The sequence below is a fragment of the Tasmannia lanceolata genome, unplaced genomic scaffold (genome assembly GCF_043159265.1).
Source record: "Tasmannia lanceolata isolate RefF3 unplaced genomic scaffold, GAP_Taslan_0.1 ptg000020l, whole genome shotgun sequence".
Classification (NCBI taxonomy): Eukaryota; Viridiplantae; Streptophyta; class Magnoliopsida; order Canellales; family Winteraceae; genus Tasmannia; species Tasmannia lanceolata.
Window position 1 is genome coordinate 12,377,501 of NW_027518697.1, and position 16,735 is coordinate 12,394,235.

The window sequence follows — 16,735 nt, forward strand, 5'->3', positions numbered from 1 at the left end:
TTGAATATGGTGATTAAAAACCCTAGAATTTCATTCCTGATGTAGCTAATTTGATAAAAATATCCGAATTAACTTGTCACGGTAAAGAACCTAATCCCACTATGCTACCTGCAACCCAATGTTCTTGTAGATGGTGGGGATTAAAAACCCTAGAATTTCGTTCCTGTTGTAGTTAATTTGATAAACCTATTACCCTCTTGAGTGAAGGCCTGCCTACTAGGTATGGGACTAGGTGGGATGCAGCCTGGTATGGGACAGATTTAAAGGTCCTAGCTTAACGCGTTTCATCAGCTATGCTTAACGCGTTTCATCAGCTATGGAGCTTTTGGCATATTGGTTAGGTACCTAACATTTGGTATCAGAGCAGCCACCATCAGTGTTAGAGTCATGGAAGAGGCGACCTGTGGAGAGGACTACCCATAAAGGAATACATCGTCAAAGGCCATAGTGAAAGCTGCCAGAGTGAAGTTGCCAAAAGTGGGCCGCCTCGGAAGGAACGGCCTGTGGAAAATGCTACCCAAAAAAAAGGCCAGAGTGAAAACCGTCACAGAGTGGGCGTCCGAGGACGACGGGTGCTGTAGCTTGGTGGAATGTTACCGTTATGAGTGGGGGCCTACTCAGGTATGTAGCGTGGTGGAATGTTACGGGTCTGAGTGGCGACCTACTTAGGTATGAGACTAGGTGAGACCCAGTCTGGTATGTGACACATACCAAGTTTAAAGGGCCTAGCTTAACGCCTTCCATCAGCTCTGGAGATTTTGGCGTATTGGTTAGGTACCTAACAAAAGTATTCAAACTAACCCAACATGGTAAAGAAATCAGTACTATTGTGATACCTGCAGCTCCATTTAACCAATCTTTGACATTCGGGTGAATCATACGATTCATATGTGATTTGGAGCAGAAGATAATCTTCAAGTGGCAACCCATGTTTTCCAAGTTTATTTAATTATTTTTGACGATTGAAAACTGTTGGTAATTTGTTAATACAATTAATAAATATATAATGCATTTGAGAAAGTGTGTTATAGGAAAAAAGTTGGTGGATCCTTGTTGATAATTTATGATCCAAGTCATGAACTAACACACTTACAATATTTCCTTTCTTTGAAATCACACTTATGGGTGGATTAAAGTTCGCATTATGGTTATTCAAACAGTAATGAATCTCTCAGGTCCAATGACCGATTCAATCTCTGAAATTGAGACCAAACTCCAAATCATTGGTAGCATAATCAGGGTTTCTCCTGAGGCAGAAAACTTATAAAGGATTTTGCGAATAGTGGAGGGCCATCTCTTTAGGGAGCGGTAACACAGCTTATTTTCACCCATCAATGAGCAATGAGTTGTGTAGCTGACTTCATGTTTTCTATTATTCCTAGATCAGCTAATCAGAAAAGGAGCCAAGTCTGGTCTTTCGTCCTTGGTCACTTGGCAAGTTAATAAAAAATATCACTCCAAATTTTATTATATTTTTGAATGGCAACAATGTATTAAAAATACGGCCAAGCCCTAGTCAGAAACTAGCCAAACATAAAGAGAAAAAAAAAAACGACATCAATTAAGGAAAGGACCAAAGGTATCAAATGCTAATCCAGCCGTCCCCGATCGGGCCAAATGATCGATATCACTATTAGCTGAACGCAAAACATGCTGAAACGATGTGGGGTGGCCCTCAACCCTATCCAACATTTGCTTAATGACATCGACAAATATAACGAGGCGAAGTTTCACAGGAGCCGAGTGACGTAGGTGTGTCAAAGTACTTCGCACTACAACCATCTCTGTTTTATAGTTTCTACGGATCGATGCTTGTTGCTTCATCTAGGAGAAAAGAATCATAGATATGCCGTTCATTAGAAGGAAGAACCACAGTAAAAATCTTTCCCATGCGTCATTTGTAGCATAACTATGAACCAGAGCTAGCAATCCAAACCTTATTGAAGAGGTTCCTAAGACATAGCACGGAAGAGTCACAATATTAAGAATCGTGGTCCAAGAATGAAAAACGCGTAGAAATATTGAATGAATACGAGCTGCGGCTGATACCTGAAGCATAAGGATACCAAAACAACTAGCCACCTAACCTAATTCATGATGAGCCTGCTAACTTCTTGGCAAGTTGCCTATGGCTAAAAGCCACCGTTATGTAAAGATCCAAATTCAAATTGGTTCCTCGTCCTAGTCCTGTGCAAAGACCACCATGTTCGCACCAACAGTCCAGCACAAAGGCAATGTAGTGCTATCTTTCTTTCCAGTACGAATGACTTGCCTCTCTTGCTCCCTCGCCGTGTCCATTAGCACTCCTACCCAAAGCGAAGAGAAAGGCGAAAAAATGCCGCCGAAGCAGCATGAGCAGGCTTCCATTGCTAAGCAACGATAGAGCAGGATAACATTTTGCACCCACATGTTTGAATCTGAGGGTAAAGAGCTCGCTTGTTATACGAGTTCTGACACATCCAACAGAGGGAAGCAACATTCCATTCTTTTCGGTGGCATCCTTCCACAGTGGCGGCGAGTGGAGTGCCACACTTCCATTCATCAATTTTTATCTACATTAGCCGAAACCCATAGCAATGACAACATATTTAGCATAGATGAGGAGTATATATGACTAATATAGGATCTTGTGGAACATGATGTGATTCTGCAAGCGGTTCAATATGAACGAAGATATTTCGAACAAAAGGATCAGAACTCGCTTATAAGAAAGGAAAGAAAACAAAGCAATGCCAATAGTAGAGTCTATCTGCTCTTCATTGATAGAAAAAGCTCTCTCAAGAGTAGCTTGGTCCCAATCTCATCCATCAAATCACATTGAGCGAGTCACTGTTCACAATAAGAAAATCAAGGGTGGATTGGTCGATGAGTCGAATTCCAGACAACAAGGCTTGAACCCCTACCTCGTTTACATCTTTCTTACCAATTGGACTAGACAAGGTCCACTGAGCCTCACTTAGCACTACAAAGAAGGCCTCCAATACCTGCAGGGCCCGGATTTCTCATGCTAGAACCGTCAAAGTCCAGCTCAAAAAACCCAGGGGAAGGAAGAGACCATACCACTGACCTACTCAAGCGGGACCTTGACCTTGGATTACTAGATAAAAAGCTGTAATATCACGAAAATCAGAAAAGACAAGTCGCCCAATGCACAATGATGGAGAAAATTGACCACTGGATAGAGTAAGCTTTCCTCGAAGAAACCTTGAAGATTCTAGTAGATCTCTCCTTCCAAATAAGTACCCAAAGCAAAGCGAGTAAAAGCTAAACTCCATAAAAGTCGGCCCCTCAAAGGCCGAGGACCATAAACCTAGCCCTCAAATAGGTACACAATATGACCCCAAAACAACCAACTCACCCCAAAAAAGTACAAAATAAAATACCAAATCAAATGTTTTTGGCAAACCTGCAATGAATAAAGATAGGGAAATGATATCACCACTACCGTATGTTGATCATCGCACTCCTCACTTTATTAAAAAGTACGGTATGGCCCGCACCATAGGATGATCCAAACCACCCATTAGATGGGCCACAGCCTAAATAGGTTGTGCCCAAAAAATCATTGATTCATTTCCATAGGTTGATCCTAACCCTCCGATCTATAGAGGGATTGAATATTAGAGGGTTAGGATCAACCTATGGAAATGATTTTGGGGGCACAACCTATTTAGGCGTTGGCCCATCTAATGGACGGTTCGGATCATCCTATGGCGCGGCCCATACCGTTCTTTTTAATAATGTGAGGAGTGTGATCATCAAAATATGGTAGTGGTGATATCATTTCCCTAAAGATATGATCCACTAATTCTTCGACAAAAAGAACCTAAGCACAATGGCTCTGAAGGAGGCCATCTGTCAAGATCTTATCTATTTATAGACTGTCCGCCAAAAAAGCGCAAACTCAAGGTGGAGCGGCAGCTCTCCATACTGTTCTAGCCAGAGAAGGGGAAGCACAGATTTCTTGATTGGTGTTGACGTTATTTTCGGGAATTGTAACAACCTTTAGCATCCGGTTAGAAAAGTTAAGATGAGGAGAGGGGTGCCATCATTAAACAATGGAGTCTGAATGGCGTTTCTCTTTTTTAATTGTCTATTAATAGCTGTTTGGGTATTTTACGAGTCTTTAACTAGTTAAAAGTGTAAATAATGGGAAGTGTGGCATTATTAAAACAAGGAAGTGAGAATACCATTCCACACTTTTTTATGTTGCTTAAGTTATGAGATTATTATTACTTTTCTTTTGGTAGACACATCCCTCTTAATTGAGTTTTTTCTTGGCTCTTATGATTCACAAAGATGGTTAAACAATTATTGAAGATTTCAAAATAGAAAACGATAGTTGTTGATATTTTTTTGGGAATAGTAATACTTTTGAGTTTTGACTTTTGACAACTATTTAAAAGTGTGTAGGGGAGGGAGGGAGAGTCGCATTTTCCCATTTTTACCTCACTATCTCAAATCGCTCACCCTCTTTCCCATATTTTACACCCCTATCGTTTTGTTTTATCCTAAAAATCACTGTATTCCAAGGACTCGGCTCGCCGAGCCGAGCCAACTCAGATTTGCCTTGCCGAATTTTGACTTGCATCCAAGCCAAGCTGAATCAGATTTGCCTTGGACAAGTTTTGACCCGCATTTGCATTTTGAAGTACTGATTCACTTCACAGGTTGGTGGTATATGTGCATCTCAACAATGTTTGTTGATGCTTTTGTTAGAGGCCGGTTCACATGCGTCGTGACAAAGGCATTTGCGCTTTGTCGCCTAACCTGTAGACGTCCGATACTTTCAACAGTCTAGATTAAAACTAAATGCAACTTAGTATTATCGGTAACCGATAATGTATAAAAAGTAAACAATCTCTTGACCTAAATTGTCGGTGGTCGCCCTCGAGAGGCGAATATGACGACTATAAGACTGAGATCGAAGTGTTCAACTTCATAATAGCTGGAGTTTTAGCGTTTCTATGTACAGTACAAATAAGTACCTCCTTTTGCTGAAGCATCGAGGCCTCTGTATCATAGCAAAAAAAAAAAAAAAAACTTCTTAGACGAAAAAAAGGTAAGAAAGGACAAAATCAGGAAAACCACTTGAATGCATTCCTCACAAGACTTCCCATGAAAACAGGATATTGGGCAATTGGATTGAGAATCCCATCAGAACAGTTTTGGGGCCATGGCATCTCAAGGTCGGGCCTGTGGATGGATTTTTCAGATCAAGGGCCTGAAATTTTTGAAGAGATAAATTTGGATTTGACCTTTTGGGGAGAAGTTCTAAAGCCCATCTCTTTCTTGGAGAAAGCTTAAGGTTCTGTATGTTGTTAAGATTTGGGTTGAAAAGAAGAGATAAAGGGGAAGATGAAGAAGGTGAGATGGGATCTTAGAATAGAGAAGGACAGTCTTTACATATCGGCTTGACCTTTAAGTAGGGATTTGACATGGTTGCCGTGGGCCAAAGAGAAAGATGAATATGACCGTGAATTTGGGCCCTAAAAAGCAGGAAGGAAGCGTAGGTTGAAGGACGGACTTCGAGAATTTAGGCCTTAAAAATGCTTTGTTTGCCTTTTTTACATTACCGGATTACCGATATTACTTAAGTGCTTTCAGTTTTAATCGTGGCCGCAGAAGATATCCGACGGGTACAACATGAGTGACGAAGCGCAAATGCCTTCGTTGCGACGCATGTGAACCGGCCTCTACTTTAAATGGGATAAAATATTTTTGTTTGAACTACTACATTCCAGACTCTGCAACATAGATTCATGAGCGGTGAGCACAGTATAAATCGGAAAGAAAGACACAGAGTTCGTTCAAGGTTCCAACAGTGACTGTACCTATCTTAGACAATTGAGTTTTGAAGTATCTTGCCCTGCTACTCTATTGCTGGAAGTTTGATTGTTTTGAAGTATCTTGCCCTACTACTCTATTGCTGTAAGTTTTAAGACAGCAATCCCATTGACACTACCTGTATATTACATCCTCTCATTAAACTCTCCGCATGTTTTTGGGGATTCAAGCCAAGATTATTCGCTTGTTCACATTGTTCCCGTTTACTAGCTCTGAGACAAGGCCCATAACTCATGTTCAAGTGGAATTGCCTCGAGACATCTCCACTCTCATCATAATCATCTTTAAGATTGAAGGGGAGGCATGTCAGACAAGTGTTGCTGGTTTTGCTGTATCAGAACCTAAACTGACACCTGCCTTGGGTGATTTCTTGGAGTTGGAATCCTTGAATTTAGAAGTAGTTCTCCTGCTCTTCCTTTGTGTGAAGAAACCCTTGATATTGTTCGACGCCATCTCTCTCTCTCTCCAAATTTTGAATTCATTGATCCAACTAAGACAAAATATTAGTCTATATTTTACGTCGCCCCTGTTATTCTCTTTTCTCATTGTGACCAAAATCGTATGCCTAAAAGCACTATAAGTTAAAATTTATGAACTCCGTGAGGCATCAACAATGTCCAGGCTTGTGTCTATTGTGTTTGTTAATATGGGATCATTTCTCTTTCACAGGGTGCAGGCATTAATTTTGTCACCTACAAGAGAACTCGCTTCACAGACTGAGAAAGTAATATTGGCTATTGGTGATTACATAAATGTACAAGCCCATGCATGCATTGGAGGCAAGAGTATAGGCGAGGATATAAGGAAGCTAGAATATGGAGTTCACGTGGTGTCTGGAACGCCAGGCAGAGTCTGCGACATGATTAAGAGGAGGACATTACGTACCAGAGCTATTAAATTATTAGTTCTTGTTAGTTCATGACTTCTCTTGTTAACCTTTTACATTTATTTTATTGATGCAAAGAGAAGTTTCGATATTTATTTCTTGAGGCCATCGAGATGAGTTTGAACTTTGACTTGTTCCTTGTGTTATTGAAACAGGATGAATCTGATGAAATGTTAAGCCGAGGATTCAAGGATCAGATATATGATGTTTATAGATATCTTCCACCGGAGCTTCAAGTATGGCTTGAAATTTCTTTTTCCAACTCTCCTTGTGATTTGATGTTCACATTGTTGTTAGCTAGCCCATAAAAAGGTGTAGGCTTATTGTTTTGTAACTCACACTGGATCTCATAATTGAAAGGTTTTTGTCATGGCTAGGCTGAATGGAAAACATGCATATGTAAATATAAACTGGAAAGGGTCCTTTCTTTTCCATTTAAAAAAAAAAGAAAAGGAAAGGAAAGGGTCCTATGTTTTAGGCACTTTTTTCTGCTCCCCGTTGGTGAGCACATGTGTGTGACCCAAACTATTCACATCCAAAAAATTACACCCATAAGGCATTCCTTACGCTGCCTGAATGGCAGACTTTGGTCTATTGACAGTCAACCACTGTTTTTTTTTTCTATTTTTAGCTTCCGATGTGATTCGGTAGTCTTAGCAGCCGTTATGATTTTTTTTTTGTTTGTTATCTATTTCACATCCTAAACATTACACCAATAAGGCAATCCCTACATTTGCGTCACATTGAAGTTGACCTCCGTCCATGTTAAACTTTTCTACATTGAAGTGGGCCCCATTTGTGTCGGAATTTGTCTCACGAGCATTCCTAGTTCCTCTCTTGTCTGGATCTTGTTGCCGGTCCGTTTCTGGGTCATGAACATCTCGGGCTTTGGCTCTCCTTGCATATGTACAACCCCTGGATGCTTTAACTCTTGCACTTGTGGATCGACTTCATCCTCAACCTCAATATGAGGTTCTACTACATCTATGAGTTGCCTTCTAGTATCAATGAGCTGAAAAGATCCCACAAAAAGTCAAAAGCCCCTCGATTTTCTGCAACAATAGAATCCACACTACCAGTAGGGACAAATAAGTCTAATTGAATCCCTTTCACTTGCTTTTTATGATGCTACCATTTTGTGTTTCATATGTAGCCTTTTGTCCTCCTCATTTTTTATTTTTTATTTTTTCTTATGATTTCTCATATGTATCCTTCTTGTCCTTTTTTTCAATCTTTTCCAAAATAGAAGCATTTAATAGCATATTTATGGAGATAAAATTTAACTTGTTCTGTCTGAATTTCTTGATATATTGGTTGCTTTGAATTTCTTAATGGTACATATTGCTTCTGGTTGTCGATCTTGTGATGTTTATATGTTACCTTGGTATGTGTATCATTCTATCACCATTTTTTATATAATATCTGCTGCTTGGAACAAACTGTTAGAATGTTCTGATCAGTGTGATTATGGCCAATTTTGATGTTTGGATTGCTTTTGGTAGGTTGTATTGATAGATCAGTGTGATCATGGCCACTTTTGATGTTTGGATTGCTTTTGGTAGGTTGTATTGATATCCGCAACCCTGCCTCACGAAATTTTGGAGATTACAAACAAGTTTATGACGGATCCTGTAAGGATACTTGTGAAGCGTGATGAGTTGACTCTGGAGGTAAAATTATTTTCAATTTTCTCCAACACTGCTTGCTGAAACAGATCTGTAACAAAATCTCAGTTTATTTGTTAATATATTTTCTGGATAACAGGGTATCAAACAGTTCTTTGTTGCCGTTGAGAGAGAAGAATGGAAGTTTGATACATTGTGTGATCTTTATGATACCCTTACCATCACCCAAGCAGTTATTTTCTGCAACACAAAGAGAAAGGTGACTTTCACCTCATCCCCTTGCCTTGCTGGAATTTTTTCTAATGAATAATTGACAAAACTACTATGGAGAGGGCACATGGAGGCTAGGCCAATTCATAGATGAGATTAAAGAGATGTGCAAAGATGAGCCTTTTTCCTTTTCTCTTATTTCTAGAAGTGCTAACGAGTTGGCAGATCATCTGGCCAAATTGGGAGCACTGAGATTACTTGTATTTGATGTCATCCTTACCCCCCGAAGTGCACTTGTAAACTTTTTTTTATAATATATTTATCTTTCTTCTAAAAAAAATTGACAGAACTGATCGCTGCTCAACTTGAATAATTGAAAAACCTGGTTCAATAGGGATTATGTGGATTGTAGAGCTTGAACATTCTGGGGGGGTTTTGGGGTTTTCATGGTGAACTTTTTTTTTTACGATGACTAGCCGTACCGTTAGGTTTTGATTTCTAAATCTTGTTTCATAGATATATTCAATTGCTTGATTTCTTGTCTTCATTATTGATTCCAAACCATCATGTACCGTTTATTTACCATCTTCTATTGATTATTAGTTCCTTATTATCATTTTTTATGTGTACTTTGGTCAGGTGGATTGGCTAACTGAAAAGATGCGCAGCTATAACTTCACAGTCTCTTCCATGCATGGTGACATGCCTCAGAAGGAACGAGATGCGATAATGGCAGAGTTCAGGTCGGGAACAACCCGTGTTCTGATCACAACAGATGTATGGGCGCGGGGCCTTGATGTTCAGCAGGTGACCATTTGATTCGTTGGACCATAGGCATTAGTTTGTTTGTTGTTTCCAGCCATGGAATGCATGATCAGATATATATTTTTAGTCATAATAGGTCAATTGGGAACTCCAATATCAAATTGGTTTCTGACAACCTGTTAAAATACATATTATAACTTGGACCATTAGCATTAGTTTTTTTGTTGTTTCCAGCCATGGAATTCAGATATATTTTTTAGTCATAATAGGTCAATTGGGAACTCCAATATCAAATTGGTTTCTGACAAGCTGTTAAAATACATATTATAATTTGGATTTGGGTGCAATATTTAACTCACCTGCTTAATGAAGTGAAGAAAACCTAGTTCCCAACAACATTTTTTTTGAATGCATCACTTGTCCAAGTGTACACATTTGTTCTGTTGTTCCCAATTGCAGACTGATTTTTCCTCTATTTCTGTTACTTCAGGTTTCTTTGGTGATCAATTACGACCTTCCAAACAATCGAGAGCTCTACATTCATCGGATTGGTCGATCTGGCCGTTTTGGTCGCAAGGTATTGTTCTATTTTCTGAATGATAGTTTTGGTTCTTTCTTGTCTACATGATGGAACACACTGAAGTTTCTGTGATTCCTTAAACAAATAATGAATTTTGTTTTGAAAATGTTGAAAGGTCACACTGGTCCTTACTTAAAATGATCATTTGATTCTAGATATTAAATGCTTCTCCATTCAGCTGCACACTTTCCGTCTTCACTGATGTATTCTGAGTTTTGGCTTCAAATCCGTTTTGATACCTAAAATCGATCCTAAAAATTTTCAGATTTGAAGTGGGGTAAAAAGTGTTCATAAAATGTTGCAGTTCTGTAGTTTGATGGGGAACTGACACTCCAATCTTGGTATTATGGTGGTTTGCAGGGTGTGGCAATAAACTTTGTGCGCAGTGACGACATCAGGATTCTAAGGGACATAGAGCAGTATTATAGTACCCAGATTGATGAAATGCCAATGAATGTGGCAGATCTGATATGATATCCGTTGATATCTGTCATGATGGTTTTCTCTCAGAAATGGGTGTGCTATATGAAGGATCGAAGATCAGACGGACCAGTGATCGTCTTTCTCTGTGACTGTGAGCTTTGACCATGTTAAAAGTATGTATTTTCAGGGTTTTCGGGGATTGATGGCGTTATGATTTTCTTTAATTCCGAGACAAAGACGAAGGCAGGACCTGGGGTTTATATGGAATTCTGGATTGATGATTTTGGTAGATAGGTGAAAAAAACATCCTGTGCTGCCCATTTCATGTTTGGTGATATTATCATGGTTTGATGGGTTTTGTGCTAATTGATGTTTAAATTGTGCTACGTTTCGATAACCTAATAAGTCGATAATCATATCTATTTGTTTTGCAAAACCTTCTTCATTGGACGATCCTAGCCCTTAAATGTGCGTAAATGGATTGTTCACAATGTTAGAAGGCAATAGTGCAAAAATCTGTACAAATTAGAGGGTTAGGATTGCCTGGTGCAGAAGATTTTTGGTGTGATCCCTGTCCATTGCAAGTCATAACGGATGAATGGTTTTGATCACCAAACCACTTGACCCCACTTGTATTTTTGGTGCCGGGATTTTTCCTTGGAGAAGTTGTGGATGGACACCATATTACCTCCTGTTGTTGAAGAGCTGCTGTATGATGCATGCTCATATTTTTGCTTGTACAATTGGCCAGCAAAAGTATAAGTGGGGCCAGAAAAAAACGGTTTGGGTCATTGGACAAATGGTCTCCATGTACTTTTAGCAGCTAATTTTTCTTGAAAAACTATGAGCACATCGTGTGAATATTCCACATATTGCTTAACAATCTTGAATCAAGAACCAAGGGAAAGAAAGTGCATTATTAACAACTGTTACTCCTGGTTTTTCCTGAAGAATCAAAGCACACAGTCCTCATTACAGAAGTATCAGACCAATCACATAAGGAACAACAGGTCTCCACCTCTATGATGTTTTTCTCTGTTGCCTGAACAGAGATGTTCTGGACACATGCTGGGTTTTCTCCCACTTGATACTAAGCTCTGTTGCTGACCAGGTCATCTGATAATCTTGGATAAGTATTCTGTACTCACTGTGGGCAAGTTTCAAGTGCAAGGGGATGTTTTCTATTACCCACCCTTGTTTTACTTACAAAAGGCATGTCTTAGATCCTGTTCCTTATCTCCATAAGTCTAGACCACCTCTTATCAACATAAGCCTCTTTTTCACCGATATCTGCCAACAGAATTCAGGAATTATCATGGTTTCATAACTGAAGCAATATATAGATGCATGCATGTAATGTAATTTGTTGTGCAGGTGTCTTGTATTCTGACATTATACATGATCCTGCCGGACTAACACGCGCAACACACATAAGGGGTTTCTGGGGCAGCCCGGACGGAAATTTTAATTTTCGGTTTTCCGCTAAAGGGTATTTCGGTAATTTTCTTGATGTAGTAACATTGATATATAATCCACATGTTAGGGTTACGAAGAGCTAGATTTTCTTTGTGTTTTCTTGGCCAAGAAGGAGAAGTTTGTTACCCTAAACCAAAATAGTGAAAGCTCTTCTCATGTGGATGTAGGCACAGTGCCAAATCACATAAACATTGTGCTCTTTGTTGCGTAATTGTGTGTCTTTGCATATCTTCTTGACGTTTTGCTCCATATCCTTGTTGATAAGGTATTTCTCAGTTTTTCCACATAATTTATACATGTGCTCTCATAAAGGGCACATAATTATTGAAGAGTCTTGAAAGCACTTACAGTGCAATGTGGGTGGAGCTTTCTCACATGATTCAGAGCAAGTCTCCTGCAACATGAGGCCATGGTTACTTATTGTCAATTAATCTTGCATGATAGATGTTATAGAAGGGAAAAAGATACTACCTTTACTGAGGTGGCAAGACGAATTGTTTCTTGGATTAGTGAATCAAGATCAGCTTCTGCCCCAGGTTTCACATAGATTACCTGCAAACCCAATATTAATGTTGGTGATCAATGTTTTTTCTGAGCTTCTCTTGTGTGTTTGCAAATCAGGAGAGAGAGAGAGAGAGAGAGAGAGAGAGAGAGAGAGAGAGAGAGAGAGAGAGAGAGAGAGAGAGAGAGAGATTAGAGACTTAATGATGGATCATCGCTGCCAATTTCCGGCAGCTGAAGCTCATGATCATCCTTGCTTGAAGGTAGAACCCACACATCAAAAGTCATATCGATCTGAAACATAAGAAAAAAATGGGTCTAATGCAACAAAAGACAGCAAATTACAAAGAAATAGATGTATTATTCTGTTCATATTTGCTCGTTAACATGATTCAAATTTCATCAAAGTTTTTAGGGATCTTTATGGGAAGTGATATCCACATTCACTGCAATAACATCTAACAACTTATTAGAAGTATAAATCAAAAGACAGGAGTACCAGAAGGGAGTGAGGATATCATTTCATGATGTTTATTAAATACTTCCAACTGAAATATTTTTACTTCCAATTGTTCTTTATAATTTGAATTAGGGACATATCTCCTTCTGGGTCATAGGCCAACTTGGAAAATGTGGTTTTAACTTAAACAAACGTACCTCTTTGCAGTATGATGATCGGCAATTGCTGCATTTTCTGGTGAATGATGAGGTGATTCTCCCATCAACAGAGAAACCAAAGCCAGCATGCTGAAAGGGAAACATTTGAAAATTAAGTATCTATCACAAGAATTTCTAGGTGTCCATGTCTGTTTTAGAGGCCGTTTGGATACATGGATTTTAGAATCCGGGATTTCTTCAAAATTGTAGCTAAGAGACGAGAGAAGAAGCAGACCAGCCCTCGTTTTTGACTTCTCGTCCTTCTTTCCTCCTTATATTCCAAAAACTCCATTTGCTATCTTTCCTTTTTTAACTATACGAGACTATACTATACACTACGACAGCAAAAGAGTAGCAAATCCTCCCATATTTCCAGGGTTTAGAAATCTCAGGATGCAGGAGAGATTTTTATAACCTGAATTTCTCACTTAAAATCCAAGAAATGCTGTCAGGACAGCATACAGCAGCTTAATCATGAACCCTCCTTTACACTGTTTTCAAACTAAAAACCTGAATTCTAAAATCTGCATGTCCAAATGGCCCCTTAATAAATTCATTATCTTTTCTCAAAAAATTATGTATGTCCTACCTTTTGTATGGATAAACTGATAAAAACTTCTGCATCTTTCTGTCCATCCTCTACCAGATCAGCTAATTGCAGCTCTTGGAGAGAGTAAATGTAATTGTTGGTCCATTGTCCGTGCCATTTCCCATCGGACGTCCAGATTTTTACCAAGCGGCGTGGGGGCCGTGGACTTCTTCTCAAATTCTTCTTTAAATTCTGAAATGAAAAGGAGAAGAACCGTGAATATTCAAGATCAGTTGGGCATCTTCTGCTTAAAATGCTTGTACTTCTTAACTCCAAATATAGAGAACTAAGTCACTTACCATGTTACAAATGGGTACACTGCAAACAGCTTTGCAGGGGATTACAAATTGGCAAGAAAGGCAATGGTACAGTGGTTCACTTTCTTTTGGCTCTATTATATTTTTCACTTTCTACTTTTGAGTCTGAATTCTTAGTTCATACCTATAATAATTTAGGAAGGGAAATGATATCTGCACAACCATGTTTTGTATTTGCAGTAACTCGTCTTCTGTTTTATTATTTAAAGAGCTGTCAAAGGTCATTTAAGTTCCCAAAAAGCTCTCACAAGATAATTAAAAAAGAAAAGACAATATGGGTTTGTGCAATTATTAAAACATGGTTGTGCTGATATCATTTACCTTTAGGAATTTATGAAAAATTTGACTGTTTTTTCTTGAGTACAACCAAAGACTATGCCAAAGTTGACCATGCTAACACACTAGATTGAATCAAAGAAGACTACCTCTAATGAACTAGTTTATTTGGAAGTTACCATAAAGCCACTCAATCAAGCATGTTTGAGCTTGAACATGCACATACATACACATAAGAAATGTACAATATGCCACATCCATTTATAGAAGAAAGTAAAAAAAATATTTTTCTTCTAAAAAAAGAAAGATCATCCAAAACTCTACAAAATTTAATCCAAATGTTCTTAAAAAATATAAAAGTTAAAAAAGAAATGTTCTGAAATTACATTAGAATCAAGTAAATTCTTAAAAAATGAACCTTTTATCCAAAGAATTTTGAAGTTAAGCTCTGTTCACAAGAAAAATACATATAACTAGGCATACCAAGAGGGAGAAGATTCCTCAAAAAAAGGAATTAGTGCGTTTGAACCGTTCTTTTAGCTTAAAAAGTAAAATAAAAAAGAATTTGAAAAGTATATTATAAAAAAAGGAAAATGATATTGGCACAACCATGTTTTTATAATTGCACTAACTCATGGCATCTTTTATTATTTAAACAACTTTCAAAGGTTATTACAGTTCCCAAGAAAGCTGTCAGAAGCCAATTAAAACTGAAAAAGACAAGTTGAGTTTGTGTAATTATTAAAACATGGTAATGCCAATATCAGTAGCCTAGACAAATAGATAAATAAGAAAAGAAATTGTTTCCAATGAATTTGCATATTAATTCCAATCAGATGAGAAATATGAGTGATCAGGCATACTTGAAAGAGAAAAATAAAAGAAATTGGAGATAGTTTTTTTTTTTTTTTACCTGAGGAAGTTCATCTTTCTTGGAAGAAGCTTGGATTTTGGAACTTGGATTGATGAATGTGAGGTTTTGAACATGGGTTTTTGATTTAGTCAATGGGGAGCGGATTGGATGGATGAGTCTTGAGATGAAATGACAACCTTCTGCCATTTCTCTTTCTCTTTTACTGACTTGCAACAGAACCTCTACTAATCTGCTTCAAATATCTTATCTTCAGAAAAGAGAAAAAAGAGAGAGAGAGAAGTCTATATATATGTGGTCGTGGAGTTTTTATATGTTCTCATAAAATCCAAGCCATGCTCGTATATGATATTTTGTAACGGGGATTGATAATTCCACCCCTTCATGCTTTTGCTTGAATTTTGAGGAATTCTTTGTCATTAATACAAACATAAGGTGTGGAAATATCATCTCTTTGACAAAATGCAAAAAATGATGGATGGAGGGCCACTCCTTTGATGATCCACACCATTCATATGTGATTTGTATTTATAAATGGACATAAAATAAAAAACTCATGCTCTGCATTCGATTTTTAATATTAAATTTTAAGAAATGATATGGGCACTCCCTTAATTTAACAATGTCACCTGTCACTTTTTTAAAACTAGTCTAATTAGTGTCTTCAAGACAATTAGAAGTTCTGAAAAAAATTACCAACAGCCAATAAGATGTTCAATAAAGGAGTGCCATTATTAAGATAGAGTGGCAATATCGTTTTTGTAATTGTTTTTGCTATCTTTCAAGTGATCGAAAGCGTCCATCTTCCTGGATCTACTACATCGTGCAGCGCCCCAAAATTCCCTAATAGCCTATTAATAAAATTTCTTGGAAATACCTATTAATTCATTTCTTTCCCATATATCATTTGTAAATTTAGCGGGAAATTCAAAAAAATAAAATAAAAAATTGAACTTACTTCCTAATCTAGCAAACACATGACTTAATCATCATTTCATGGCTAGAAGATATATACATAGCAAATAGAAAAATAAGATGCAATTTCTCCTAATTTTTCCTGAAATCTTTTCCAACATTTCTTTACTATTCTTTATGGCTCTGTTCACTTCTTTTCCCCGGAAAGTAAAGGAAAGGATTTCGTTTTCCTTTCCTTTCCAGGTGACATGACAGAAGGAAAAGGAATCCAGAGGAAAAGGCTTCGTTTTTCCTGGAAAGCCTCTTTCTAATATATTTAATCGGAAAGCAAATCTCAAGTAACAAGGAAAAAGTCAATTTTCACGTCATTTTTAGCTTTTAAATAAGAAATTCCACATCTGATAATAGTTTTCCCTGGAAAAGAAGTGAACCCAGAAATTTTGTCTTGTCAAAGTCTTGTCAGGGAAAAAAAAGGCTGTTTTCCAGGGAAAACAGCACCAGGGAAAAAAAGTGAACAGAGCCATAGGCTCATTTCCATGAATTTCCATGGAAAATGAATTTTTCAGCATTTGGGTAACTCATTTCCATGAATTTTTTTTTTCCAAAAAATAAAATATCCCTTGTTATTAACGAAAATTGCAAACCTACAAGCCCCAAGAATTTTATTTTTCATGGAATATTTTGTCATAGCTGTTCTTTTTCCCTGCAACCAAACGCCCCCTCACCTCAGTTCATCCCAAATCCAAACTTTGTTACTACGTGCCCTAGTTCAAATGCTAGAGCCATAAACATCAACA

At 37.9% G+C, this 16,735-nt stretch overlaps 2 protein-coding genes and 1 pseudogene across 3 annotated transcripts in view; 1 reads left to right on the forward strand and 2 right to left on the reverse strand.

The window, feature by feature from the left end:
* LOC143854483 (eukaryotic initiation factor 4A-3) overlaps nucleotides 1-10,702 on the forward strand; it is an 11,254-nt gene extending 552 nt beyond the window's left edge. Inside the window, exons 2-8 of the mRNA XM_077364483.1 lie at nucleotides 6,517-6,757; nucleotides 6,889-6,969; nucleotides 8,296-8,403; nucleotides 8,498-8,617; nucleotides 9,208-9,375; nucleotides 9,824-9,910; nucleotides 10,274-10,702. Coding sequence (XP_077220598.1) covers nucleotides 6,517-6,757; nucleotides 6,889-6,969; nucleotides 8,296-8,403; nucleotides 8,498-8,617; nucleotides 9,208-9,375; nucleotides 9,824-9,910; nucleotides 10,274-10,387 — 919 coding nt within the window. The 3' untranslated portion in view covers nucleotides 10,388-10,702. The remainder of the gene's footprint in view (nucleotides 1-6,516; nucleotides 6,758-6,888; nucleotides 6,970-8,295; nucleotides 8,404-8,497; nucleotides 8,618-9,207; nucleotides 9,376-9,823; nucleotides 9,911-10,273) is intronic.
* On the reverse strand, nucleotides 1,558-2,518 carry LOC143854749 (cytochrome c biogenesis CcmF N-terminal-like mitochondrial protein 2 pseudogene; annotated as a pseudogene).
* A 519-nt stretch (nucleotides 10,703-11,221) lies between the features above and the next one.
* On the reverse strand, nucleotides 11,222-15,297 carry LOC143854484 (E3 ubiquitin-protein ligase, putative (DUF177)). 2 transcript variants are annotated; one of them, XR_013237530.1, is made up of 8 exons: nucleotides 15,066-15,297; nucleotides 13,560-13,751; nucleotides 12,971-13,060; nucleotides 12,518-12,607; nucleotides 12,284-12,364; nucleotides 12,161-12,206; nucleotides 11,939-12,065; nucleotides 11,222-11,626 (listed from the first exon to the last, which is right to left on the reverse strand). XR_013237530.1 is itself a non-coding variant. In XM_077364484.1 (7 exons), exons 1-7 carry the CDS (start codon nucleotides 15,210-15,212, stop codon nucleotides 11,556-11,558), a joined length of 717 nt encoding a protein of 238 aa, XP_077220599.1. In that variant the 5' UTR covers nucleotides 15,213-15,296; the 3' UTR covers nucleotides 11,222-11,555. The 2 variants fall into 2 exon arrangements, 1 of the variants encoding a protein (XP_077220599.1); XM_077364484.1 differs by lacking the exon at nucleotides 11,939-12,065 and having other exon boundaries at nucleotides 15,066-15,296.
* Nucleotides 15,298-16,735: the final 1,438 nt, after the last annotated feature.

What these genes read in the sequence shown, in the direction of transcription:
- LOC143854484 (XM_077364484.1), bottom strand. Translation starts at nt 15,212, where the DNA reads ATGGCAGAAGGTTGTCATTTCATCTCAAGACTCATCCATCCAATCCGC. An exon ending in TTGGCAGCGATGATCCATCA is followed by an intron (nt 12,365 to 12,517) that starts TTAAGTCTCTAA and finishes TTGGGTTTGCAG; the next exon opens with GTAATCTATGTGAAACCTGG. An exon ending in AGCTCCACCCACATTGCACT is followed by an intron (nt 11,627 to 12,160) that starts GTAAGTGCTTTC and finishes TTCTGTTGGCAG; the next exon opens with ATATCGGTGAAAAAGAGGCT.